The following is a 27529-nucleotide window of genomic DNA, read 5'->3' as shown; positions in this document are numbered from 1 at the left end:
ATGGTAGGTGCTCAATAAATATATCCGTAATGATTGAACAAATTAATCAATTACGAGTAAATCTTCAACTACAGTACTGGATAATCACCAAGCTGGAGATCCCCTCCTGGCTCCCCCAAACCAATTGACTGCCATCACCTGTTCCTTCAGTCTCAATATGACTCAAAGACAACCACCCCTGATTGCAGGCTATGAAAAGAAGTGAAGAAGAGTGCCTATTGCCAAGATGTGAAACACCTCTTCCATGAGAAGAGGAAGTCAGAGTTCTTATGCTTGAGATTGCTGTAGGGCAGAAGGTTGAGAAGGAGGACCATCCCCTAGTTATTCTGCTTTCACTCTGCACTCAGATTAGAAATGCAGTGCTCGAGTACTCGCGTTCATGTGGACTGAATTTAAAGTCGACCTCAGGAGTATTATTTTATTTATACATATTTTACTAGCATTGTAAAATAGACACTGAAGGTGCTCATACAGAAAGGAATAAATGAGGCTTATGGAACTTTCCTGGTGAATGGCTTAACATGAGGTTTTACGATCACCAAGTATTAAACCACATGGCTCTTCAATGATATAACATTGCACAGTTTTCAGGGAATCTTCATTCAAAGCTCCTATCCTCCCATTCTATTTCATTTTATCAAAAAACATAACAGCAATTATAACCAATTAATTTTTTGAGGTTCTCTTAGTTTATTTCACCCTTATGAATTTCAGAAAACCCTGTGTTTCCTGCATTACCAGAAATTAATTCTCGCTAATCAGTCAAGAAAGGTTATTTGAGCAAAAGGATATCCCAGTGACCACTTTCCCCTGCATAGGTTCAGAAGGTAGGCTATGATCTAAAAGGTGTTTGTGAAAGCATCACATAATGTTCATTTCTTCCGTACAGGTTTGTATTCCTTTTCATGCAAACAAGTGGTAATGGGCTTCAGAAACTCTTTTGCTTCATGCATCATTTCTGACATTGTCAAATCAATTCATATGAAAAAAATAAGAGAAAGAGTATGCAAAGGCTCCTCATAAAGTCTCACACGCATTTACATTTTAATATAGGAACAATCAGGAAAGGCCATTTAAAGGCCCTTTTATGCCCATTTAGAATGACTCTGACATTCCACAGCTGTACATGAACAGCCTTCTTTGAGGGCTCCCGACAAATGAACAAGAGCTCCCAGAGAAGAGAAGAGAAAAGAAGGTAAACTGTGCCCCGTGGCAAGCAGAAATCAAGCTGGAAATTGTAAAAGCCGTGAGAAAAAGACCAGTGTGCTACCGAATGCCATTTACACGTGGTGTCTGGCATACTCATGGGCCAAAAATTATGAAAGTTGAAAAGTTTTCAGACTGCAACAGGCCTTGATGAAGCCCCTTTATAATTCCAGTGTCTGGCTGATGAAGTGATGCTGAGCTGTCCGGAAAAGCGACGGAGCAAATATGGATGGCCAACCAATGAAAGTGAAGGGGCAGGAAGCCCCATGGTGCCAGAGTGACAGTCATTTTTTTCCCCCGAGGTGCAATTTTAGAATTTCAAAGAAGGCTATTTGCCAAATAGGAAATATTTCAACTCTGGAAGGGGAACAGAAATAATCTAGTAATCTCTACCTTATGAAATAGTGTTCTCCATTTTACTTGCTTTTAAGATCTCTTATGATATATAGCTGTACTACGAATGCTCTAAACAAGACAGTAAGACCAAACTAATTGAAAATATTGTACACACACACAAAAACATCTAGAAGAGTGAAATAGAAAGATAAGGCAGAGGTAACAAACATACCTGGAAAAGGATTTAAGGTACTGAGAACCTAAAATAAAAGACATTTAAATCTTTTGATGGAGAAAGGGCTAGAGCTGTAATTAAGAATGAGCATTAAAGAGAGGATGAGCCCCAGTCTACAGCCACAGTCCTCCCTGTCTTCATTTTTTTCAACTGAAGCTTGAGTTTTAGACTGTTTCCAATCCAGCTACTCTCTCTTCTTTGTGACCCTGGACTATCAGTTGGCCCCAAACCCTCCAAAATAAATGCATCTTACCTACTGCTAAGGGATTTTGCCCAGATTTGTTGATAAAATTCTTTGAGAATAATGAATTACAAGTGCTGTGAATGGAAGTAGCACCAAGAATTAAAAAGCAAAAGCAAGCAAACAAGCAAGCAAAATTCCCAGGTAGCATAGGTAATTCCAAATCAAGGCACTGGAAGGGATGCAGTTGACCTGGATTCTTGTCCTGAGTCTTCCACAAACTAGCTGTGTATACTTAGATAAGTCATCGCCTTGGTGAGTATCTGTTTCCACACCTGCACAACATTACAACCTTTTAATGAAAGTCAAGAGAACAGTCTGTTCTGTCTCCCTCACCTCCTTCCATAAGCTCCCGTGACAGTAAATCAGACGTGCACTTCTTTGGAGTTTCCAAACCCTCTTGGATCTTCTTCAAACTCCCTGACCACAAAATCAAGCCCAACTTTTCTCTGGACTTTCAGAAGACCGAATTCCTAAAATCTACTCATGGAGCTGATTCTTGTGTTTAGAACATGGCGAGTATCTGAATAATAAGTGGAATAGTGGCAACATAAAAGGCTGTTGCAAGGGTACTTCAGGTGTTGGTGACTTTCTATCTCTTCCACCTTTTCCAAACCCATGCTTCCTGCTTCCCCATCTCCTCCCACAAAGCCCAGTGAAGCAAATGTAGGGAAGGTGTGGGGAAGTTGGGGAAGGCAAGCTTTCCAACTCCTACTTTAGTTCCTAACTGGGCTTTGGCTAGGTGCTGAGGCAGACAGCACAGCCATGGCTGCAAGTATCCTGAGTGGCCCTCTAAGAGTTAAGATGCTTTCCTTGGCACCTAACATATTAGTGGGCAACACCTATGCCATGTCATCTGGAAGCCAATTTAGAATGCCTTCCTTCGTTCTAGTGGTATTTGGTTCTTTTTGAGGATTTCCTGTGGGCAAGCTGAAAAGACAGTGAATTTGCAGATATTCACATATAAGAAGTTGACAACTGCATCTGTGGTGTTGAATTGTTGCCCTGGCTGGCGGAGGTTAAAACAAGAAGCAATGTTTTAACTTCTTGTGACATTTACAAGAATTGTAAAGCTGGCTTTTGCTGGAAAACTTATGCTTAATCTAAGCAGTTCTGATACACTGGAAAATGTTCCTACACATCTACTTTACAAAATTAAACAGAATGTTGGAAAGAGATCTTGGCCCATGTCTCTGCAAACAACTAATTGTACCACTTTAGAGCTAGAAAGAACTTAGGGATCATCTACTTTGAATACTGGTTTTTTAGATGAAGAAACAGGCTCAGAGAAAGGAAGTGCTATGTCTGAGGTCATAGAACAGGGAGACCCTGGTCTTCTGATTCTCAATCTGGGGCTCTTTCCACTGCAGAAGTGGGCGAAACCATATGTCACCAAAATTACTAACCTTTCATGCCTGTGTTTTTCTTTCAACAGGTAGTTTGTCTTGAGTAACAAAAATGCTGTGAGTAATCAAGTGAAATATCCCTAAGGGTTAGTGGGCCTATTTTCATTCTATGACAAGGAAGTGAGTGTATCTGCCGAATTCTAATGCCAACAAAGATAAGTATGGAACAGAAGTTTAATGAGGAGCATGTGTTGGGTTATACTTCAGGACTAGCTAAGGGGAGGTGGTGCTAATGATAGAGCAGCCAGAAGTGGCAAAATGAGAATTGATACTGAATCCAGGAAAGTATGGAGGAAATAGAGGAGACCAAAAGGCCCAGACAAAGTGTTGGCGAAATCTGTACAGAATCAATAAAATAAAGAGCAAAATTCACCTTGATCACTCTCCACTCATCCAATCATTCTCTGTCCACCTTTGTTTTATTTCTTTTCATGGCATTTATCACTCTCTGAGATTAACTTGTTCATTTACTTGTATTTTTGTTTATTTTCTGTTTCCCTACAACAGTACACATGCACGTGTGTGCACACGTGTGCACACGCGCGCACACACACACACACACACCCCTTAAGAAACACAAGAACAGGGGCCTTGTCTGTTTTATTGTCCCCAGTGCCTAGAACAGTGCCTGGAACATAGTAAGCGCTCAGTAGATACGTTGTGAATGAATAAATTTGAGAAAGGTTAAAGAAGTTAGACTATGATTGATGCAAACTATGAGAATAAAGACATCCAAGATTACAAATTTAAGGATTTTTTAAAATTATTCTTACTTTCAGTCAGAATAAGAGAAGTACGTCAATATCTCTAATTCATTTAGGTCAAGAGAAACAGGAGCATTGGTCAATATGCATCGTTATCGTGAGAGCTTTTGTGGCGTGAAGGTCCTAAAAGGGGACAGTAAAAGGGGAGTGGTACCATCTACATATCCATAGCAAGACCTCTGGGGCATCAAGTTTGGTTTTCAAGATTACAAATGCAATGAGGGATCTTTGGCACCTAAGAGTAACCTTGAAGGGGACTTTGAAGTTGATAGCTGGGTCCGAGAACACTTGGGTTTAAGACTTGCAAACAAAGAGCCACGCCAAATTTCTAAAGAGGAAGCTGGGGTGCACCCAGGAAGGCAAGGAACTCACTCAGTTTTCTAGACCATTACAATTTTGAGGGTCTGATGACCTCTGCATATTCCATAGGGCAGCAATTCAACTGGAGGGATTGTACTTAATCTTGGGAAGGAGGAGAATGAGGACACCCTCCTTCAAAAGGAATACTGTCCCCTGTGCTAAAGCTATAAGCTAGGTCTGTAGTTTCTGTAAGAATAGCTCATTTATAAAGAATTCTCCTAACAATACTACACACATTAACCAAGATTTGTCTATCCCTTTGCTCTAATTAAGTTTTAGGTTAGACATAATCATTCTTACTCTGGCTCGAAACACTGAGAGCCAACTTGAAATGTAAAATCCCGAAGTAATTCAATATTTACTAAATTTAAAGGAAGTAATCAATTTCTAATTCGAAATTATGCACATTCTTTTCCACTTTAGCAGTGTCTTTATTTCCCTTAAGTTCCTCTTTGGTCATTACGATTTTTGGCAAGGTTATAGTCATTGAATAACTTGTCACATGCTGCAGATATTCCGAGATCAAATTAAACTCTCAATGTACTTGCATATAACTAAAGAAAACTGTGTTAGACACTTAAGAACAAAGACTCTATATGTTCTGTATTGACAGCCCGTTGCTCCACAGAGAGCGTGGCATCTAGTAGGTGTCCAGTAAATATTCGCAGAATAAATGAAAGAAAAAAATCTACCCTCTGATAGAATTACTTTCACACATTCAAAATCTTAGGCATATCTGACCCAGCATGTGTGTATGTGTCTATACACGCAGTGCTCTCAAAATTCCCACATGCTCATCCTTCAGGATGAAGACATCATCCTTCCTCTGGGCATGTATGTTTGTATAACAAAACTCTGAAGCAAGATTCACCATACAGACCATCCCAAGAAAGACCATATTAATTAACATTTCCCTCAAACATATCAACCTTCCAGTACCTAAAAATTAATCTCAATTTTCATTTAGGAGAGCTGTTCCCTCCTCCCTAGAAGACATATATCTTTGAAAGTTTCCATTGCCAATTTATATCTCCAGTTCATAATAACAGAAATTCACAGTTAACTTGTCATGCTTTCCCTGGAAAGCTTGGTCTGAACCACTTTCCAAACGTAGACTACTTTGACTTCTGCTCAGACGACTGCTCAGCACTTCTTCCTTGTTTTCGACTCAATACTTCTTGAAGCTGGATTCCCCCATCTGCATTCCTGAGGCAGGATGACAAAAGCCAGACTACACTTCAGCCTCCTAGGATATCCTGCCCTGGAGATGCTCAGCAGGCAACTGGAAATTGGAGTTAGCCTGGAGCTCCGGAATAAGTTAAGAATTGGAGGGGTCAATTTGGGAATCATTAGTGTAGAGGTGAAAGGTGAAGCTATGTCAGGAGATGAAATTACCCAGAATGAGAACATAGCAAAAGAAGAGAAGCAGATCAATGACAGGACCTTGGGAATTGCTTCACTGAAAGGGGCGGGGGGTAGGGTGCTGTGTGTATATGTGTGTGTGTGTGTGCACGTGTGTGTGTTGTGCATAGGTGTGTAAAAGAGATCCAACAAAGGAAACTTAAGTGTTGGGAAGACAAGAGGTAAGCCAAGATCACTTAAGAATGCTTTCAAGCAAGAGAAGACGTATAAAAGTTCCAAAACCTCCAAAGAGTTCAAGAATATTGAAGCCAGAGAAGCCACTGGATTTTGAAATACGGTGGTCACAGATAGCCTTTGTGACAGCAGTCTTTCGGGTGCCAGCCCTGTGAACTTTGTGTGCTCATATGCAGATGTGTACAGGTGTATATGCACGTACTCCAAACCATCATAAGATGAAATATTAGTATCAAATGAGACTGGTACTGGATATGCCAGACAATGGTGGTAATAACCACTACCATTTATTGACTATTTACTACGTGCCAGCAACAGTGCTAAGCACTTGATATGCCCGATCTCAATTTAATCCTTGCAACAATTCTGTAAGGTGTCTACATTTTACATGTGAAGAAACGAAGTCCACGGAGGTTAAAGCTGCTAGAAAGTGGCAGCACCAGGATCGGAGCCAAGGACAGCTTGACTCTAAAAGCCCATATTCTCACAGTCAGTGAAGTGACACTTCCATATGCTGACGTTAGCAAGCTGATCTGTGCATGAGGGCAAAGGAGCTGATACATTGGTTGAGCGTCTCCTATTGCCAAGGGCTTTGCATATGCCATCTCCTTTCACGTATATGCCATCAACATCATAGCTATGGTTAGGTAAACTTTATGAAGGCATCTTTAAAGAAATCTGATTCACTTTTTGGAAAAAAAGTTGAAGATGTATGATTCCAAAACAACCAGCTATGATTCAAACGTATTTACGACAATAGCTCCCAAGCATTTGAAAGTTAAAAAAAATTGTGGCATCATTGATTTGGTGGTTGTTACTGATATTCAAATTGCTAACAATCAAACTCATCTGAAAAGTGAGGGAATTTGACAGGATAATCTTAAAGGTCTCTTCCAGCCTTGACTTTTTATGATTCTTATACGCAGGTCTAATGCCAATAATCTTAAAGGTATGGAGTATGAAGTAGAATGTAAACGCAGCAGCAGAACTGGTTTATATGTCAGCATCCTTTTATCCCTTAAATTTATAGAGGCCTACTGTTAAAATATTATAAAATTAGTCTTTGGTTGTTCGAGGCATTGACTGCTAACTTAAGTAGAAACTTGGAAACTCCATCACAAAATGATGCTCTGAAAATCCAGCCGAATAATTTGCTTGCAACCAACTGCAGACCTTATAATACGGCTGGTTACAGGAAAGAGAGAGAAAGAGAGAGAGAACAGCAAACACCCTGGCAGTTAATGTTTTTGCTGTCTATAGAAAAACAAAAGAGGTTCTGGTCTGAAACAATTAGCATGGCTGTTAATTGTGCATGTGTGTAGCAATAAAGCTCCCACTGAATGTTCCCTTCTTTCTCTGGACTAGAAAATCCATTCAGACAACTAAATAATAGCAAGCGCTTATGCAAATTGTTAATTATGAGGCAGAGATAATCATAATCTTGTATATTTATAAAACCACATGTACAATGGGGATTACCAAATGAATTGTTGCTTTATTATTTTGCTAGTGGTCAAAAAACATGCTAGCCTTGCAAATAGTTTTCACACATCATTCAGTCCACCAGAATTAAAAACGGTCCCCATGGACGTTTACCAAAGCCAATTCTTTTCCATCTCACCATCTGTATTCCTCTCTTCCTTTCTCACAAACTAAGAGTAGGTAAATTATTCTGATAATAACTTCTGGTCAGACTGCTCAGCCCCATAATAAAAATAAAGAATAAGTCCAGACTTGCTTTGTTATACAGCAAAACTGTTAGAGAGAGATGGTCCTATCACGGAGAAAATTTTCAAACAAAATTCTCAACATTTTCCCTGTGAAAGCAGTTATAGGGATAATAGTCCCTAGGTTAATTGACTATTATCTTAATGGTCATCCACTCCGTTTTATTTTACAGATGAGGAAGTCAAGCTTCCCAGTAGGCACAGGACTTGAGCAAAGTCACCCCACTAGTTAGTAGCATAATCTAGTACTCTTGCCACCATGACACATCCAATCTATGATGTTTAAATGCCCTCCTATACTAACACTGTGTGATTAGGTGTCTATGTATGTCTATACCACTTACCTCAATGAATTATAATCTGACTGTGGAATTAAACTCTGAATTTATTCTTGTCAGATGTCAAAATAAAACCCTAATGGGAATATGGAAGCCCAGCTACTGAAAGCCAAACTGGGCATCTAAGATATGGTCGATCTATTCTATTTTAATGAGAGTCTGCTCTAGTGGAGGAATCCTAAGGCTATAACTTTTGCTCTTAACCTATCTGGCTAGGGAACAAATGATGTAGGTGGGTAGGAAGAGAAAGTAGAGACACTGGTAAATCCTTCTGGAGCCAATAAGCCTAGAATAGGCCAAATATGGTACTGGTGAGCAGAATGATCTTAGAAAACCATGTGCCAAGCAACGAGAGCCACATTTACAAAATGCCTTACAATTCTCGGCCTCTTCAGCACTGACGGCAGTATGATGGTACAGCTCATGGCAACATTCGTTGCCTGGAAAGACACTATCCTGTCGCATTCTCAACACCCCTCACCACAGTTAGGAACTTTCCTGTGTTTGATTAGATTTGCTCTGCTACAAAGTTCATGTCCTAAAGGCCCCTGGCCTATGTGATTACCCTACCTTGCAAGTCCACGTATGTACATATTTTACAAGCCCTGATATTTTCAAATAATTGATTTCCCTTCAATAAAATGCTGACCTAGTTGTTCCCTAAACCACCATTCACCCCAGCGACAGGCAGGTGCACCTGAAGCACTGTGGAGAACACTTTGTTGATGGTGGCATCTTCGTAAGAGAACACTCTACTGTGTCATCCGATTTCAGCAAAAGGAAAAGAAGCTAGTGACCTACTGCCCAACTGTCTGGGGTGCTGGCCCTGAACTTCCATCCCACTTCAGAACTAGGTCAGCTTTCAGACCTGAGACTACATGCCTGGGTAGTTTCAGCTGCTTTAAACTAAAAACGAGCCCTGGAAAGAATCTGTCCAAGCGGACACCTGTTTATTGTATGGAAATTAAACTGATAGGCAATGGCAGAGTCTATTTATTCTAGCTCACTGGGGTTCAGTTCAACTAAAAATCCATTGTAACTTACCTTGCTGCATCTAGAATCTGAAAAATCCTCCACCTGTTAAAGGAACAGTAAAACCAGGTGCTAGCAAGAGCTTGATAAGAGAGGAGTTAAAATAATAACATTTTCCATTTTGCTTTGATAACATATTTTTCCAGCTTTCCAAACCACAAGGAAACATCTCATGGATGGCTCCCCTACTTTCCTTCCCACTAGCTCCTCTCACGTAGTGAGGGGATTATGAATCAGGGCAGCACTGAGAGCCAAACCTCTGAAGGGCTATGGGCTGAGAATGATAGATCCTCCACTCAGTTGCAACTAATTCCATTCCCCTTCACACATGCGGTGGCAATCTAAGCAAAAAGCAAAAGTCAATAAACCAAAAACCAGACCATACCAAACCAAGCACTATGGCATCACTACAATGGAAATGCCTAATTGAAAGGACCTTGGAGGAATTTACAGGGATTTTTTATATTATCAGGGATATATGAAACACAAATAACAAAAGGACAAGAAAAGGAAGAATGACTAGTCTCTGCGGATGCTCTTCAAACAGATGAAAATTCAAAGCACGCAGAAAGTGATACATAAATCATCACTAGTTCCTTCCAACCAAATGCAAGACATCCATCCAAGGAAGCAATGTCTCTCCATTTTAAAAAAAAAACTCAGCTGTTTTCATAATATATGTCTTAAGAGTCACAAAATACTAATTCTACTACATGAATTTCTGATATTGGCAGGGATTAGGAAGCTGTGCACAGGTCTGTTGCTAATTTGAGAGTTCAAATGGGCTCAGTTAGCATTTTTTTTTATATTAAGCAAGGGATATTATAATGTGATAACACTTTTTTGTGCCCATAGTGAGTTATATGTCCTGGACATTTTCTTGGGAGAAGTGTTTCTTTACATCAGATATGTCTTGGAGGCTTTAGAAGTGAATTAAGAGAGACTTTTCATAGCACGACTAGCAACAGAGGCCTTGCATCATCATTTGAGAAGTAATATACGGCTCTTTTATCATCAGTTCTTGGCATGGCTAAGGCCCCCTCCCCTGGTTTTGTGAGTTGCTGAGACTGGTGGAGAAGCAAGTGTTGTGCAAACAAAAGTGATATAGTTAGTGACATCAGATCTGTTAGACAAGGCACTTCCATTAGCTGACTTACCATCCAGGGCCCAATGTGATCCTCTTCCATTCCAGCCTCAAAAAATGAAGTAATCTTGAGTGTTCTGGCCTATCCCATGACTTAGCTTTCCTACACAGTGAAGAAAGGCCTGTACCCTTTCCACTGCAGTCAGCCTCATGAACAAAAAATATTACAACTTTGGATGAAAAATAAAAACAACAACATGAAAACACAAAATTATATGTTGAATCTTAGTGCTAGAAAATTCCAAAGTCAGTATGTAGCACTTTCCAAAACTACACTTTTACTTTCGCTGCATTAATAGAAATCCTCAAACACTACAAGTCTGTACATAATTGATGTATATGGGGACCAGAACAAATTTAACTTTAATCGGGGGAACTATTGCCTCTTGAGATTTTGTAAAAAAATTCTACATAAGCATCTCAACTGTCTATTAAAGTTTGCCCAGGGATTACACTGAGGAGACTTTTAGAAGCTCGTTGCCTTACCTGGGAGTCCAGGTTGCCAGAGGTGGGTTATTCAATGGTGATCCAGGAAGATGTTACAGGTGCACCAGTCACAAGGGTGGGCAGTCATTGGCAGTGAATCAAAAGCCATGGGGCAAAAGATAAAAAGGAGATGCATACTGGTTAGAAAAAAATGAACTAACTTTATGAATCCATTTTAAACACACACACACACATACAAACACACACACACTCTCTCTTTGGGAAGGTCCTTAAATAGAATCTTTTTTAAAAGACCCTTTAATAAAATGAAAGGATAATTAGGTAATGTGATAGAGGTGCTAATTATCACTACAACAGCAATCATATTAAAATATATGTGTATCAAATTAACATGTATATCTTAAATTTACACAGTTATGTGTCAAATACATTCGATTAAAAAAAGCACCCCCCACAAAAAATGTATGATTTATTATGTGACAGGCATCATTATAGGTATTTAAGGATACAGCAGTGAGTAAATCAGACACAAATCTCTGTCTTCACAGAGTTTACAATCCTGTGGATGATTTTTTTACACCATCTGTTCGGAAAAGAGTTCCACATAAATATACTGTATGTTATGAACTCTAGGAAAATGTTTCTCGTTTTATTTATGTCTTTATGTATGGAGAATACATCCACTGGCATCAGATTCATCATCTGTATTAGAAAGGTTTCTCTTTCTGATTGGAAGGGACATTATTTCTTTTCATGATTTCACCGTGTGGAAAGTCCCCCCCCCCCCCTCGGGAAAGACTGTAAGTCAGGTTTCTTTTCAGTGAGGCCACTTGCTGCTCATGGAATTCCCTGTGTGTACACCTTGAAATACTGTGAAAATAAGAAGTCTCTAGATGGTAGCTTCATTAATACTGTGGTACCACATCCCAGCAGAGTTTTTTCATTGGATGCTCTAGTGTTCTGTAACACTCTGAGACTGGACTTATCACCCCTCAGCCAGCCACCTCCTGGGAAAGCACCAGCAGGTGGTGGACAAAAGGAGCTGTGCTTTTCATGCCCATGACCCAGACACTGGCTGGAGAAGAAGCAGTAAGAGTAACCTTACTCTCGGCCAAGGTTTAAGATGGGACCAAATATCTCTCAAGTGACAGCTACTACCTAAATATCAAATTAGCAGGGAAAGGAAAAGATGAAAATGAAGGAAACACACACACACACACACAGATTATCTCAATGGAAAAATGGGAATTAAGGAGGATACTTGGGAACCCCAAAACTCCAGATGGGGATTCGTGTTAACTAAAAACCTCAAATGATGACACCTACCCTCTGGTATTTACATTCTCAGGGTAGGTGCTTAGCACGTCAGAATTAAAAGTGAAGCTATCTAACTAAGCACAGGGAACTATATCCAATATCCTGGGATAAACCATAATGGAAAAGAATATAAAAAAGAATGTACATATGTGTATAACTGAATCATTTGGCTGTACAGCAAAAATTAACATTGTAAATCAACTACACTTCAATTTTTTAAAAAAGTGAAGCTACCTATCTATTCACTTTGATATTAAGGATCCAAATTAAGACATAGTAAAAACAGGATGATGTCAAAATCTGAGAGCCTCTGCCCAAAAATTGGCATTCCTGGTTTCTAATCCAGTTTTACCAATGACTCATTTGATCTTGGGCAAATTCTCTTCTCCACTCTCTCAGGGAACCATATGAAAAGAAGGATTTTTACAAGGTGGTTTCTGAAAATCCTCCAGTTCCAATATTTTTATAATTCTCTAATAGCTTTGCCTTCCATTTTGGTGCCAAGTTAGTTAAAAGGACAGCAATCTCTCGTCATTTTCTCAGTACAACATGCCATTAGTAGTTCAGCGAGCCCAGAGTCCCACAGTCTGAGCTTATGAGTAGATGAAAACGTGGCCAAAACAATAACAGCCAAGTTGAAATGTAGCCGATCATCATTCTGTCCAGGGAAACAGCTTTGTTTATTTGAAATAGAGAGTGTCTGTTTCTCTAGGATGGAAAAGTTATATAAGTAAACTTAATTGAGAATAACAAGGAAAATCTAATTGATAAACAAGTAACCCTCCCTTTCTCTTTCTGTTCATGCAGCTGCTTCGTCTGCCAGGGGCCTGGGATGTTGGTGATTGCTTTCAATCAGCAGAGACCTCCACAGCCACACACTCCCAGATAAAGGCTTACATAGATGCTCAGATTTTGCAAAGGGTCGTTAAAACAACAACAACCAAAAAACACCACCAACACAGTTTTGGTCTGATTGCAAATCTGTGGCAGACAATACACTCCAGGAACTAATTACCTACCACTGTTTCAGAACTGCCAAGCAAACGGCCCATTCAAGCTCTCTGATTTGTGACACTGGGTTGCTTTGCTGCCACACCCAGAGCTGCTGTGCCCTTGATCCTCCACCTTCTTCCCACGTAGGATGCCCTTCCACTCTCATCCCGGTCTGACCTAATATACTGCTGCTCAGTTACCTGCCACCTCCTTTTGTATCTCAGGCCACATTCTCGTTTGGTATCTGAAGGCCAAATACAGTATATCTTAGTGAAAAACTTATTCTGCGTGTTGAATGTGGTCCCTTAAACGAGAAGGTGTCCTACACAAAGTCCTAGGTGAAGGACTCTTACTCTTTTTTGTTGTTGTTTCCAAATTTTATACTTTTATTGCTAATTACCATTAGGTACTTCTTAAAATCTTTATTGAAATATAATTGATTTACAATATTGTGTTAGTTTCAGGTGTACAGCAAAGTGATTCAGTTATACATATATACATGTATGTGTGTGTGTATATATATTATTTTTTTAGATTCTTTTCCATTATAAGTTATTACAAGATATTGAATGTAGTTCCCTGTGGTATACAATAGGTCCTTGTTGGTTATCTATTTTATAGAAGGACTCATTCAAAGTGATGGAGGAAAACATAGAAGCCAGATGAAAGGCCCTGATGATTTTTAAGGCCCTAGGCAAAAAAAAAAAAAAGCTACTTTTCTTTACTTGCAAAACATAGCAAAAATGCCTGGCCTCAGCCTTTTGCTCACGCACAGGCCTGAGAGGTGGTGTGAGGCCATGAAATAAGCCCAGGACTCACACAGACTGGGTTCTAGTTCAGGCTCTTTCATTTACTAATTATATAATACTGCAAAGGTGCCTTAACTTCTCAACCTAGGTTTCCTCATCTGCAAAATGGCGACAAGTATAGTACCCACACCAGTAATGATATTCAACGTATTTATCAACTGATACGGCATGGGCACTGACCAATCAGAACAGAAGCCAACTGTCAACAACATCTGTAGACAGGGCAATGCATGCCCCAAAAGGTGGTGGTGAGGATTAGATGAGATCACGCCTGGAAACCCTGTAGCAGAGTACCACGCCCGGTTTCAGACTCAATAACTTTTGTGCATGATTATTTTTATCCAGGGAAGAAAATGAGTAAGACAATTGTCCAACAGTATTTTGAGTCTGTGGCAGGCCTCCTGTCGCTGAGCCCTCTTGCTACCCTGGGAATAGAAGCAGCTTTCCAAAGCCAGGGTTCAAGGACATCTACATGTACAAGGCCATGTTGAAAGCAACCACATTTATTCCTATGGGGGAGGAGTGTCCCCCAAAATCTATGTTCTACTCTTTGGCTGCTCTGCTTTCTTCCTCGTTCCATGCCAAGCCTACCAGAAAATGCAAACTCCAACAAAAGGAGCTCTTCAGAGTCTGCCTGGGAAGACTAGCATCCAGAACATTCTTTCCAACCTTTACTCTGTAAGGATTTGCTTTCATCCCCTGAAGGTCAGCCTTTGGCACAACTCTGAAGCCTCCTGAGTTTGTCTTGACCGCTCCTTTCATAGTGGCCTCCTTCCCTCAAGATACTAACCTGGCTTCCAGATCCATCCTCCTGGCCTACGTTCCCTGACAGCTGACAAGATTTCAATCCTATCCTTCCCTTTGAGCAGGAAAGGAAAGAAGACCGAGGTCCTCATGCTAGCTCTGCTGTGTGACCCCGCACAAGCCCACTCTCCAGAGGGGAAGATGGCTCTCAGTTTCCCTATCTGCACAGTGAGGCTGTTGGACTAGGTGCTTTCCCAAAGGCCCTTGTTCACTAGAACATTCTAAGACTTTATAATGAATCTGACTCAATCAAGAACATTCCTGTGAATAGAGCCTGGGTTCTTACCAAGGCTGAGAGAAACACTCTTGCGTTGATCTAAGAGACTCTGGGGCCCAAGGCTGAGTAGACAAGTTTGTCTTCAGTGGCCCACTCTTTCCATTAGGTCTCCAGCTGCACTTGGGCATGCTTGTGACCTTCTGGCCAGTGCCCGGTTGACAATTTAAGGGGAGCTTCTGATGGCTTAACTGTGGTCACTCTCTGAGGTTATATCTGGACTTGGGTGGTAAACCTAAAGGAGTGACAAATATGAGCACATCAGCTGCTCTGGGCTGGAATCCTTCTAGCACCATCTCTATCAACAGCATGGAGTCATCCTCTAACCCAATGTTGGATTCAGAACTCAAGTGGCTGCTATAAACAAATGGCTTGGAAGCTCTTTCTACCATCATCAATCACAGTCTCTGAGGGGCTGGGAGATGTCTTTGGGTGATCTTTTAGAGACCATTAGTGTTGCTGAACCCTTTCCTGACCCCAAGTCTCTGCGGAGGAGGGGACTTGCTGCAGATCACAGAATGCCTCAGTGGCAGGGCCAAGACCAGGATCCAGGTCTATAGGCCCCTTTCCCTGACAACGGACTACTCACCCCGTGTCCACCAAAGTATGCCCAGAGCAGCCAGCAAGCAGGTATCTGTGTCTCCACATACGACCACACAACCCTTCAGAACAACTCAAAGAGCAACGGCTGCAAAAGACTGGGAAAACTACCCCAAAGGACTCCAAGGATTTTCAATTCTTCCTTTCCAGTAGCTGTTAAATTGTAAACACATTTTCCTAAGCTGCTCTCTCAGGTTTTGTTTTCTGCCTACACGCACGTTGACTATATCACGCAGCAACCATCAGCGATTCTTATCCTTTTCCTTTTGAGAAATAATGCCTAATACCTGGGCCCTGTATTGCCAAAACACCAAGCACATTTCGGAAATAAAGTGGATCTGATGAGGAAGATCGCTACAGCCCTTTTCAAAGAGTGTTTTCTTATCTGTTGGCGAGTCAGGCAATTCTCAGTTGCAGAGGCTGTTTGTTATCTGCAGTCATTACTGAAACTGCCCCGTCAGCTCCCCACCCCACACCCCCCGCCCACCAGTTTTTGGTAAAATCCTCCCATTTTGGCATCATAAGAGTGCCCTCTAGTGCTGATCTAATTAAGAACCTGGAGACTGAGGGATTCCTGTTTTCGTGGGAAATGGGTTTAGCTATAACTTGTCCTTGGCTATGTCAAGATATATTCTTCTGAAGCATCTCTACAGCACCTACTTGACAATGCAGTCTTTCAGAAAGCAGTGAAAGGGGTGCTTTGCCATTGAACAAACAAAGCAAACCAAAAACCAAAAAAAAAAGGACGGCCATAAAAGAAAACCTGGCTTGGCCTCCCTGCTGAGATGCATTCCCACTCATGATGCGGGGGCGCTGTTTGAATTATAAAAGAGGGTGCACAGACGCAGGCCGACTCCATCAATTGAAAGTTGACAGTACTTTTTAAAAAAATTTTTTTAAATTATATAATTTTTAAACATTACTTTTCATTTCCAGTTATTACAAAATATTGGCTCTATTCCCCGTGTTGTACAATACATCCTTGAGCCTATCTTACACCCAACAGCTTGTACCTCCCACTCCCCCACCCCATCTTGCGCCTCCCCCCACTCCCCACTGGTAACCACTAGTTTGTTCGCTATATCTGTGAGTCTGTTTCTTTTAAAAAGTTGACAGTGATTTTTGAATGTGTTTTAGAGTTCCCCAAATACAAACATCTGTACTTGTATGTTAGGTTTCAGCAACGTGTTTCCTCAATTCGATCATACATATACTTTTGCTTTGAAGGTAAGGACAGACCATTAACAATCCCTTAGAAATGTTCTGGGTTTAACAGGGCTTGCTTTCTGGTAATAAAAGCCTGAAAAAATTTCACTTATAATAGAAATATAAATGTGCATGTGCATATGTGTGTTTCTATGGTTTATTTTATCCCATTGTTTCCATATTTCAGATTTGGGGATTTAGAAGATCCACAATGAATGCTATCTCAGTACTGGTTCAAATCGGCAGGGGAGATTTCTACTGTACCTTTTACATTCCGCTTCACAAGAGGCTGCTACTCTACTAAATCCCAAATATTGGGTGCCGATACAGACAAAGAATGGCAAGCCGCCAGTGAGAGACAGAACTGCTTCATTCACATTTTAACATGTTTAAAACACAGAGCATGACAAGGTCCCTAAGGAGTAATGATTTGGCAAGTGCTAAAATAAGGATCGAGATCATTCTCAGGAAATATCCAGCCAAGTCACTAAGAGGATCAGACAGTAGCGACACATGGAATGGTCCATCCTGGACATTTGTCACTTGCTTTCCCCAAGGAGCTTCGATCTCTGCTGGATGTCCAAGTATGGCAGGAGCCACTGGCTTGGGTCTGAAACTTCCCTCAAGCCAGCCCCAAACAAAGAGGGAACCAGCAGGTCTGTGAAGAGGCAAGTGCTAGAGCGGAGCCAGCACAGGCTTTGCTGCTGACAGAACTGTGTTCGAATCCCAGCTCTTCCAAATGTCTTTGGTCACTTCAAACCTGTCAGTCTCATTTTTCTCAATAAAACTGTGACCTCCTTGTCATCTCCAATAATATCTCACAGAGGGCATAAACCAGGTGCTCAATAAAACCTGATGAATTGGGACTTCCCTGGTGGCACAGTGGTTAGGATTCTGTGTTCCTGATGCAGGGGACCAGATTTGATCCCTGGTCAGGGAACTAGACCCTGCATGCATGCTGCAACTAAGACCCAGTGCAAATAAATTTGAAAAAAAATTCTTAAAAAAAAAAAAGCCTGCTGAATTTACTAAAACCAACCATTTTGATTTCAAAAATGAAAAATACCCCTCATTGTCCAGACGTTTGAGATGAAGTAAATGAAACATTTGTATAATGGACTCCATTGTTAAAAATCTGTGTTGAAGATTTTAAGCCACTGCTGTTCTTGCCCACATAGACCTTGCTAGTCTCTATCAATACAACAAATCAAAAGGTCCAGGGCTGTGCTTGAGAGCCCCAGCCAAACAGTTCTTTCCATTTGGCAGATGTAATATACACGATTGGATTTAACTTGGTGCTACTGATGGATGCACTGTTTTTTGAAAATTCATGACCAGTTTGACGTTTCTGTGGACTTTGGACACCTTTCCATGTGAAGGTGTATCACCATTGTTCGGGCAAAGCCTCTGTTTTCATGAGGAAGCAGCTTTCCTTTTATAGCAAGAGTCTCAATTTCATGTCTTACCTGAAGTTTCAAAACCAGGTACCAAAAAAGACCCAGAGTGTTTCTGCCCCCCAAATCCGAAACATGGGACAAGTGTGCTAGATCATCTGGAAGAGTACACAGAATATCTTTTCTAGAATTACTGGAAAGTATACCTAAATGACAAACAATGACAACCGTACTATTAGCTATTAAATGAGTACTTCCTATATGCCAGGCACGATGCAATTTACAGGAGTTATTTCATCCCGAGCAGAAGTCTACACTCGTTGTATAGATGAGAAAACTGAGGCTCAAAGGGACTATACAACTAGTAACTCAAATCCAGAGCTGTAGGATGCCAGCACCCAAGCTCATTACCCACTAAGCTGTACTGTACCTGTGAGGCAGGCATCATTTTTGTCTTTTTACAGGCAAATCAGGTGAAGCTCAGAGAATAACTTGCTCAAGGTCACATACCTAATAAGTGAAAGTGCTGAGGTGAGAATACTCAATATTCCCCGACTCCTAATATTTTTTGAAGTATAATTGATTTACAATATTCTGTTAGTTCCAGGCATGTAGCAAAGTGATTTAGTTTTATATAATTTTTTTCGGATTATATTCCATTATAAGTTATTACAAAATATTGAATATTGTCCCGTGTTATACCGTAAATCCTTGTTGCTTATCTAATTTATGCATGGTAGTTTGTAGCTCTTAATTCCAGACTCCTAATTTAACCCGCCCCCTCCCCTTTCCCCCTTTGATAACCATAAGTTTGTTTTCTATGTCTGTGGGTCTATTTCTGTTTTGTAAATAAGTACATTTGTATCTTTTTTTAAAATTCCATATATAAGCGATATCACATGATATTTGTCTTTCTCTGTCTTATTTCACTTAGTAGGACAATCTCTAGGTCCAACCATGTTCCTGCAAATGGCATTATTTCATTCTTTTTTTATGGCTGAGTAATATTCCATTGTGTATATTCACCACATTTTGTTAAGCCAATCATCTGTTGGTGGGCACGTGAGTTGCTTCCATGTCCTGGCGATTGTAAATAGTGCTGCAATGAACACTGGGGTGTATATATCTTTCAAATTATAGTTTTAATCTTTTCTGGATACATGCCTAGGAGTGGGATTGCTGAATCATATGGTAGCTCTATTTTTCGTTTTTTAAGGCACCTCCAGACTGTTTTCCATGGTGGCTGCACCAATTTACATTCCTACCAACAGTGTAGTAGGGTTCGCTTTCTCTACATCCTCTTCAGCATTTATTTGTAGACTTTTTGATGATGGCCATTCTGATCAGTGTGAGGTGATAGTTCATTGTGGTTTTGATTTGCATTTCTTTAATGATTAGTGATGTGGGTGGGGCATGTTTTCACATGCCTGTTGGCCATCTGTGTCTTCTTTGGAGAAATGTCTATTTAGGTCTTCTGCCCATTTTTTGATGGGGTTGTTTGGGTTTTTTGTTTTTTTTTTTTTTTGATATTGAGTTGTATGAGCTGTTTGTATATTTTGGAAATTAACCCCTTGCCTTGACTCCAAATCTTATGTCTTCCCTACTGTGCTGTGTGCCACACCTCCATGAGGTGCAAAGGCGGAAAGGGTCACTGTGTATAATCTCTCTGTGCACATCAAACCTGCACTGTGAGCAGAGGTTGCCCTCTAGTTACTGTATAAGCCTGCAGCGTGCTCGGAAGTGATTCGTTGTGTGCCTCTCTTCAAGCTTCTCATGGGACCATTTTTCATTTTGAATTTCAGGATAAACTTGCAGGCTATGCGTGCCAAGCACTTGACTACACAAGGAAGAGAGGTAGTAGCTCACTTGAAGATGAAAACCTAGTGTAAATCTTTACCACAGCTATGCTACTCCCCTAGGACGTAAATCAGGTGGCAGTGGGTGGGCCAGGGGCCTGCGGGTGGGGGGAAGTTGGCAGGCAGATCAGTACTTGCTCTCTCGCACTCGCACTCACACTCTCTCTCTCTCCCCTCCTCCCTCCCTCCACAGCAGGATGGAAGTGAGGGGTGCTTCTTGCTATTGTACCTATATTTCCTTATCTATAGGAAAATTCAATTAAATCATATATATATTTCAAATCTAGAAAATCCAAGGCAAGTTGACCAAGGCAAAAACCAGGAAGGAGCAAGAATACATGCCTCATTCCAAGAAGGCTCCAGTAATTACAGTAGTAAGAGGAGAACTGTTGCCTTGGGAAAGAGCTGTGTTTGTCTGATGATGGAGGAGTTCATTCTCAAGCAGGGTAAGTCAGGCCACTCACAATTTTACCTGGATGTACCTTTAAAACCTACCAAAGTGGGAAGGCACCTTAGAGACCATTAAGCTCACACTCTGCTTTTTCACAGGCCCCGAGAGAGAAATGGACTCATCTAAAGTCACACAGTTAGTACGTAACAGGGCCATAACCAGCTCCTACACCTCACGACTTCCAGTTTAAGAGTCTTATAAGTACAAGGATCCTCTACAAAAGAAAAATGAATGTAGCCATCTAAGCTAGAGGGATGGGAGTGAGAAGGCAGGTTGGGAGTCAGCAGCAGGGATCCAGGCATGAGGGCTGGGCTTAGCTGTTTAATTGGAACATAAACTTGTAAGATGGCCTTTCCTATCTCCCTGTACAGGTAAGGAAACTGAGCCTCAGAGAGAAGGGGCTGCCAAAGGTCCTGCAACTACTTAGAGAATGGGACTTGAAGGTTGGTCTGATTCCAAAGCCTATGTGCTTTTTGCCCTACCTATGTTTTAGCCCCCTCAATTCTCTGTGGCCATCTCCCAAATAGAAAGGAGGTCCCTCCCAGCTACATTACAAGTGAATTGTAACGTGTTCATTTCTTTTTTTTCCCTTTTTTTGGGCAGTTGTAGTGAAAACAGGGTGAGCCCTCATCTGCAACCCCACATCCAACAAAGCCTTGGTCAGTGCCTGGTTCTCAGCTTCCAAGGAGCAACTACGGACTGTCCTTGGCCTTGGGACCGAAGAAAAAGCAGGAAGCCATCAGAGTTGCCTATCAATTCCCTCAAAACCACTGAGGGATTTATCCTCCACACCACTCCCCCAATAAGAACTGGAGGTGTCACCTGAGGCTGCCGAGGCTGCCCGTCTGGGAAGTAAGGGCATCTGAGCTGTCAGCTAAGTGGGATGATGCTGTGGGGCTTACTTGGTGCCTGAAGGCAAGGGATCCAGCTGAAGTCTGCATACAGCACTAGGCGGTGCCCATCTCCAAGCACAGCTCCCCTCAAGGAGTCCTGCCTCAGCCCCACGATGGTAGCCCTACGCCAGCAGATCGGTGTCTCTTCCTTCCGGAAAGTTGACAGGCACTGAAGTAGTGGGGCAGTCCCCAGGAGTCAGAAGAAGAATTTGGAACTGCTTATTTGAAGCTGGACTTGTTGAACTGCTAATTGCCCAACTGGCACATCATCAGGTTACTTGCTCATTCTTCCTGATCAAGATGGGGTAGGGAGGTAGGCAATGGATATCCCATAGGCAGTGGAGAAATCACCAGACAGCTGGGTTTGTGGAAACCGAATCCTGGTTTCCCACTGACACACATTCTGATCAATCTCCAACTGCCCAACCGTTGGCAGTTGCCTTTCACATTCTGCCTTTAAGCTACTCTGCCCCCAGCCCCTCATCAGGTAGGTAAAGATCTGAAAACCCACCTGAGCCTCTGCTGTAAGGGAAGCCCAGTGTGAAGGAATCTTTCTGTAGAAAAACCCTTTGAATATTTCAGGGTAGTTATTTTAGATTTTGGATGGAGATCTTTCCCAAAACAAGGACACACTTGCCTTTGGTTCAAATTTTATTCTTTATTCTTCTGACCTATATCTAAATTTTAACAGCTTTATTGAGATATAACTCACATAACCATATAATTCACCTGTTTAAGGGGTACAAATCAGTGGTTGTTAGTATAGTCACAGATATGTGGAGTCATCACTACACTCAGTTTTAAAACATTTTCATTACCTTGAAAATGGTAGCTGTCACCATCATGTCCCCCTACCCCTCCCAGGCCCTGACCACCACTGATCTACTTTCTTTCCCTATGGTTTTTCCTATTTGGGGCATTTCAAGTAAGTGGAATCATATAACATATTGCCTTTTGTGACTGGCTTCTTTGACTGAGCATAATGTTTTCAAGGTTCATCCATGTTATAGCATATAACAGTACTGCACTCCTTTTCGTGGCCAAATAATATTCCATTGTACTGCTATCCAAAGTATATAAATAAACAAAATGCATCTAAACAATATCGTCTCTACCCACTAGACAAGCCCACAGTCTGTCCTGAGCACCTGCCACCTGCTATGATACATCTATGACTAGCACCATGGGGGTACATCGTGGAAATGAATAAGAATATACAGCAAAAACATCCAATCATTCACCCAACAAACATCTACTGAGTGTCTCCTATGTGCCAGGAATGTGCTGAGACACTGGGAATACGAAGATGAGCAAGACATGGTCCCTGCCTTCCATAAGCAAATTGTTGAGGACAGCAGTGGGGGAAACCATGCATTATAAATAGTGGCTCCACAGGGTGTAACTACTGAAAGTACCTACATGCGATGGTAAGCTCATTTTCCACTGGGGAGAAGTTCACGGCCCAGGATGAGGTTCTTGAGTCCACAAACACGCATGAGACGAACTAGCCCAAGAGAGGGCAGCAGACAAGGATTTGGGTGTTTTTGTTTGTTTTGCATATTTTCAGTTGAGATGAAATTCACATAACATAAAAGTAACCACTTTAAAGTACACAATTCAGTAGAATTTAGTACATTCACGTGTTGTGCAACCACCACCTGTCTCTAGTTCCAAAACAGTTTTATTACCCCAAAGGGAAACCCTGTACCCATGAAGCAGTCACTCTCTCTGCCCCCTGCTCCCCTCAGCTCCTGGCAACCACCCATCTGCTTTTTGTCTCTAGGGATTTGCCTATTTGGATAATTCATGTGAATGGAATCATACAATACGTGGCCCTTTTAGTCTGGCTTCTTTCACTTAGCAAAATGTTTTTGAGGGTCATCCATGTTGTAGCATGTGTCAGTATTTCATTCCTTTTCATGGCTGAGCAATATTCCATTGTATAGATGCATCACATTTTGTTTACCCATTCATCCTTTGATGGGTATTTTGGTTGCCTTTACTTTTTTATTATCATGATTAATGCTGCCATGAACATTCACGTACAAGTTCTTTGGTGTGTGGATGTATGGTTTCATTTCTCTTGGGTATATATACCTGGTACTGGAATTGCTGGGTCATATGGTAATTCTATGTTTAACTTTTTGAGGAACTGCCAAATCGTTTTTTCCATAGCAGCTGCACCATTTTACATTCCCACTAGCAAATTACAAGGGTTCCAATTTCTCCCAGAGATTCAGTTTTATTTCTTACTCCAGGAGAAGAGTTCCATTAAATTGGAGACACGCAATTAGCCCAAATGATTGACCCTAATGCTGGGCATTAGGCACTGGGCCCCTTAATTAATGCTTAGGCTAGTGGGAGAAACAAAGCAAATGAGGACAAAGAGGAGTGTCCTGCCATAGCTCTGGGAGTGCCTCTGCGCATGCTCACAGCCTAAAGGGGAAGGCGTGCAGGTTGGCTGTAAAACTGTCCACCTGACCCACAGCAATGGGATTCACGGCATCTTGCCAAGCAGAGAAGTGGGAGGAGAGCATCCTCAGCTATAAGAGCCAAGTTCTGCAAAACCCAGGAGGTGATTTTATGAAATAAATGACATGAAATCAATGATGATTCTGGCAGACTTGAATGAATAGCACGGCCTTCTCTATTATACAAGAAATCGGAAGAAGAGTCAGTGAGTTGTGAGGGCACTTAGATCCCATGATATCTGGTACTGTCTCCTGTCCCTTGGAATAAAGACCTGACAGATATCTAGGAAATAAATAATAATGATGTATGCTGAACTCTGAAGATGATGGCGTGTAAGTATATCACTGAAACTTGCCCCTATGGCCTGTCTCTCCCCACTAGTGATCAGACAGCTGGACAAACGTTGAATCCACCCCTCCTCCAGCCTGTATCACTCCCTGGGCATGTGAGCCCCACTCTGAAGCAGCACTAAACCTTTTAAGCCATACGATGTTATTTTCCTGAGCTGAGACTGTCACTTATCAAGATGACATGCCACCATCCCAGAAGAGCTGAGGCATGATCCCAAACGCCCCTCCTCAAAGCCTGAGAGGCTCTTTTTGGGGAGAGGAAGCCCGGAGAAAGCATCTCAGTGATCCCCATCACCTCCCAGATCCCTGGATCTTCAGGAACCTAAGAGTTAGGTGGGTGAATTTCAAATACTTTTAGAAGCACAGCCCTCTTTTCAAACAAAAATCTTCCAATAACTCTAGTGTATAAAACACACAAAAACTGAGCTGCTCGATTGGAAGAGGGGGTGGGGTGAAGGGAAGGGCAATGAGGGCAGAGCTGTCATTTATTGCCCCCAGGATGGGCAGTATACAACTCCAAGGAGTATCATTCATGTAGAGCAGCAGTTCTCAAAGTGTGGCACGATGACACTGATAGTCCCCAAGACCCATTCAGGGGGTCCCTGAGGTCCTCCCTTTTCCAAATATATGGGTGCATGAGACTGGATCTTCTTCATATCCTTCAACCAAAGTAACATATTATGAGAGATGGAATACAGAAGCTGATATGAGATTCCATCTGTCTTCTATAAAGCCAGATAGCAAAGAGATTTACAAAATATAAAACATTGTCACTATTTTGTTTTTGCTTTGGAGGTCAGTTTATTGTTTCATAAAAAATATGCTACGTTAATATGGAATAGATGTATTCTTACTCTGAGCTAATATGTTTTTGAAAAATTGCTCAGTTTTAAATTCAAATACAGTCAATAACAATAGATATAGCCCATATAAATAAAAGCTCTTTTGATCCTTGGTAATTGAGGGTAAATGAGTCCTGATATGGAAAAGTCTGAGAACTGCTGACACGGACCATGTTGTGCAAAGCCCAGGGGCTCTGGGGGGTCGGCTGGAGGGTCTGAGTTCTGCCTGCTCAGCCTCCTCCCCACCCTCCATGCGCCTGAGGCAGCCCTCTGGATACCTCCTCAGAACCTAAGTTTGAAAATTATTGAGTAGCCCAGCCCTCTCATTTTAGAAACCAGGAAATGAGGGAAGGCGAGGGTTATGGATTTGTAAGGCAAGAACAGCTGGGGTTACATCTGAGTCTTCTCCCCCTGGTTCTGGATTCAGGTTCTCTCCCCTGCCTGAGCTGCCACGAAAATAACAACAGCAGCTACCATTGGTTGAACTTTCTGAGCTCGACACTGTGCTAGGCACTCTATAATATCCAGCTTGAGCCACCTCAGTGCCTCCTCGTTCCCACTTGGCAAGCACACCTGGCCTGGAACGCGCCATGTTTGCTAAATCCACAGAGAGAGACAAGCAGGCAACGGGCTGCCCCCCAGCCCTCCACCATATTCACCTCTGAATCAAGCCAGCCCTGGCCTTCTCAATACAAAGAATTCAAGCTGGTACTGGCTTCCTCAGCACATCTTCATAAGCAGCATGCATCCCACTAGAGAAGGGACTTTTTAAAAGCCAGGAATCAATTCATTTAATCTGGTTCCTGTGTAGTTCAAGAAAGGCGCACATGGGCAACAACTGGGAAGTTAAGAGCGGCGTCTTGGCAGTTGGCCACGTGGTGACTCCACAGAGGGTGCCTTTGTGCCTCCTGCCCTTCTGTCCAAGGCACACCTCCACTCCTTTAAAAAGACTGCTGGGAAGGGGCAAGCTGGATATAGTGTTGGGCTAATCCCTGTACCACCAGGGTGGCAGCCGTGGGGCATAAAATGCCTGAAAAGGACCCATCTCAAATCCTCACTCATCTCCCAAAATGGCAGAGTGGACCCACAGGGACAGGGCAGCCAGGATGCTAAGCTAGAAGTCCACCTCTGAATCACCTGGGAAGCATTTTTTTTTTCTTTTTGGCTGCATCGCGTGGCATTGCAGGATCCAGGATCCTAGTTCCCCGACCAGGGATCGAACCCACGCCTCCTGCAGTGGAAGCACTGAGTCTTAACCAGGGAAGTCCCCGGGAAGCCATTTAAAACACACAGGACTGCAGGGCCCTGCGCCAGGGGAAATTCTGCTCTAGTCAGTCAGGGCTGGATGGCTAACGCACACTCCAGATGAGGAGCCGAGAACCCAATTCCCTCACTTAACACATGGGGAAACTGAGAGATGGAGAGGGAGAGAGTTACAGCTGGGATGAGACTCCAGACAGCTTGACCCTTAGTCCTCTGCTTTGTCCACAATTCCAGGCTCTGCTCAGTTGAGCGGGGAAAACTAGTGTGGGCACAGCTGTGGGGAGGAGGGGGCATTTAGAAATAACCAAGCCTTTTTTTTTCTTTGATTCATGCTTTTCATTTCACATTCTCCCCCTTTTCTTCCAACTTGATCATCGGCTCCAAGTCTTTCACTTTTAGATGAGAAACCTGGGGACCAGAGTGGAGAAGGGTCAAATTCTGCCCTAGGTCAGATTTAGGACCCAAATCTCTGTGGTTTTTGCCTGTGTTTCTCCCACTACATTTTGACCCTTAAGTCCCATCCTGAGAGAAATATTATAAATGGTATTTCATTAGTATTCTGCCCACCAAGAGGCAAACTTTGTTAGAAGCTAACACACCCCCTGGCTCTGTGGCATCAGCCTGCCCTGAGAGCTGTTCTAACGGCTTATTTCTAATCTAAGCTCACATTTCAGGGCTGCCCTGGAAATACTGGTAAAGCCAGCACTACTAATATAGACAAATGATGGCAAAACGAAAGGGTAGTGTTGCAATGAAATAAATTATTTGCATAGGTGGGACTTCTCTTTTAATTTTACTATTTTAAGGTTACAAATTGTTTTCTGGCCTTTATGTATAATTAAATATAGATGTTCTCAGAGCTTAATGTCAGTTTAAATTTCAGCCCTTGGAAAGTAATTTGTTTGCATGTTCAATGAACAAACCATTTCTTATCGGTTTCAAAGACCCAGGCTCATGCATCATGAATCAAGGTTGCCTTTATCAAAGCTAAAAAAGGTCAGGCAAAATAGGCCTGCAACGCCACCCTTTACAGAAGAAAAAAATTCAAGCTTTCAGTTCTCTGTCTTAAGGGCACAAACGTCTTAATTTCTTTAAGTATGAGTATGATAATATGAAAGGTTCATCTGTGCCGTCTCCACACACAAAAGCCAAGTAAATCGTGTTCATTGCACC

The 27529-nt window shown here is 41.9% G+C and overlaps 1 protein-coding gene across 2 annotated transcripts in view; it reads right to left on the bottom strand.

Annotated features, from left to right (window-relative positions):
- The window catches only part of HS6ST2 (heparan sulfate 6-O-sulfotransferase 2), a 287632-nt gene that overhangs the window by 67081 nt on the left and 193022 nt on the right, over positions 1-27529 (bottom strand). Inside the window, exon 3 of one of the 2 annotated variants that reach the window (XM_057719232.1) lies at positions 9254-9286. The exons of the other annotated variant lie outside the window; for it this stretch is intronic. Coding sequence (XP_057575215.1) covers positions 9254-9286 — 33 coding nt within the window. The remainder of the gene's footprint in view (positions 1-9253; positions 9287-27529) is intronic. 2 annotated transcript variants of the gene reach the window in all.

Source organism: Hippopotamus amphibius, chromosome X, assembly GCF_030028045.1.
Source record: "Hippopotamus amphibius kiboko isolate mHipAmp2 chromosome X, mHipAmp2.hap2, whole genome shotgun sequence".
Classification (NCBI taxonomy): domain Eukaryota; kingdom Metazoa; phylum Chordata; class Mammalia; order Artiodactyla; family Hippopotamidae; genus Hippopotamus; species Hippopotamus amphibius.
This window is presented reverse-complemented; position numbering and strand designations above follow the sequence as displayed.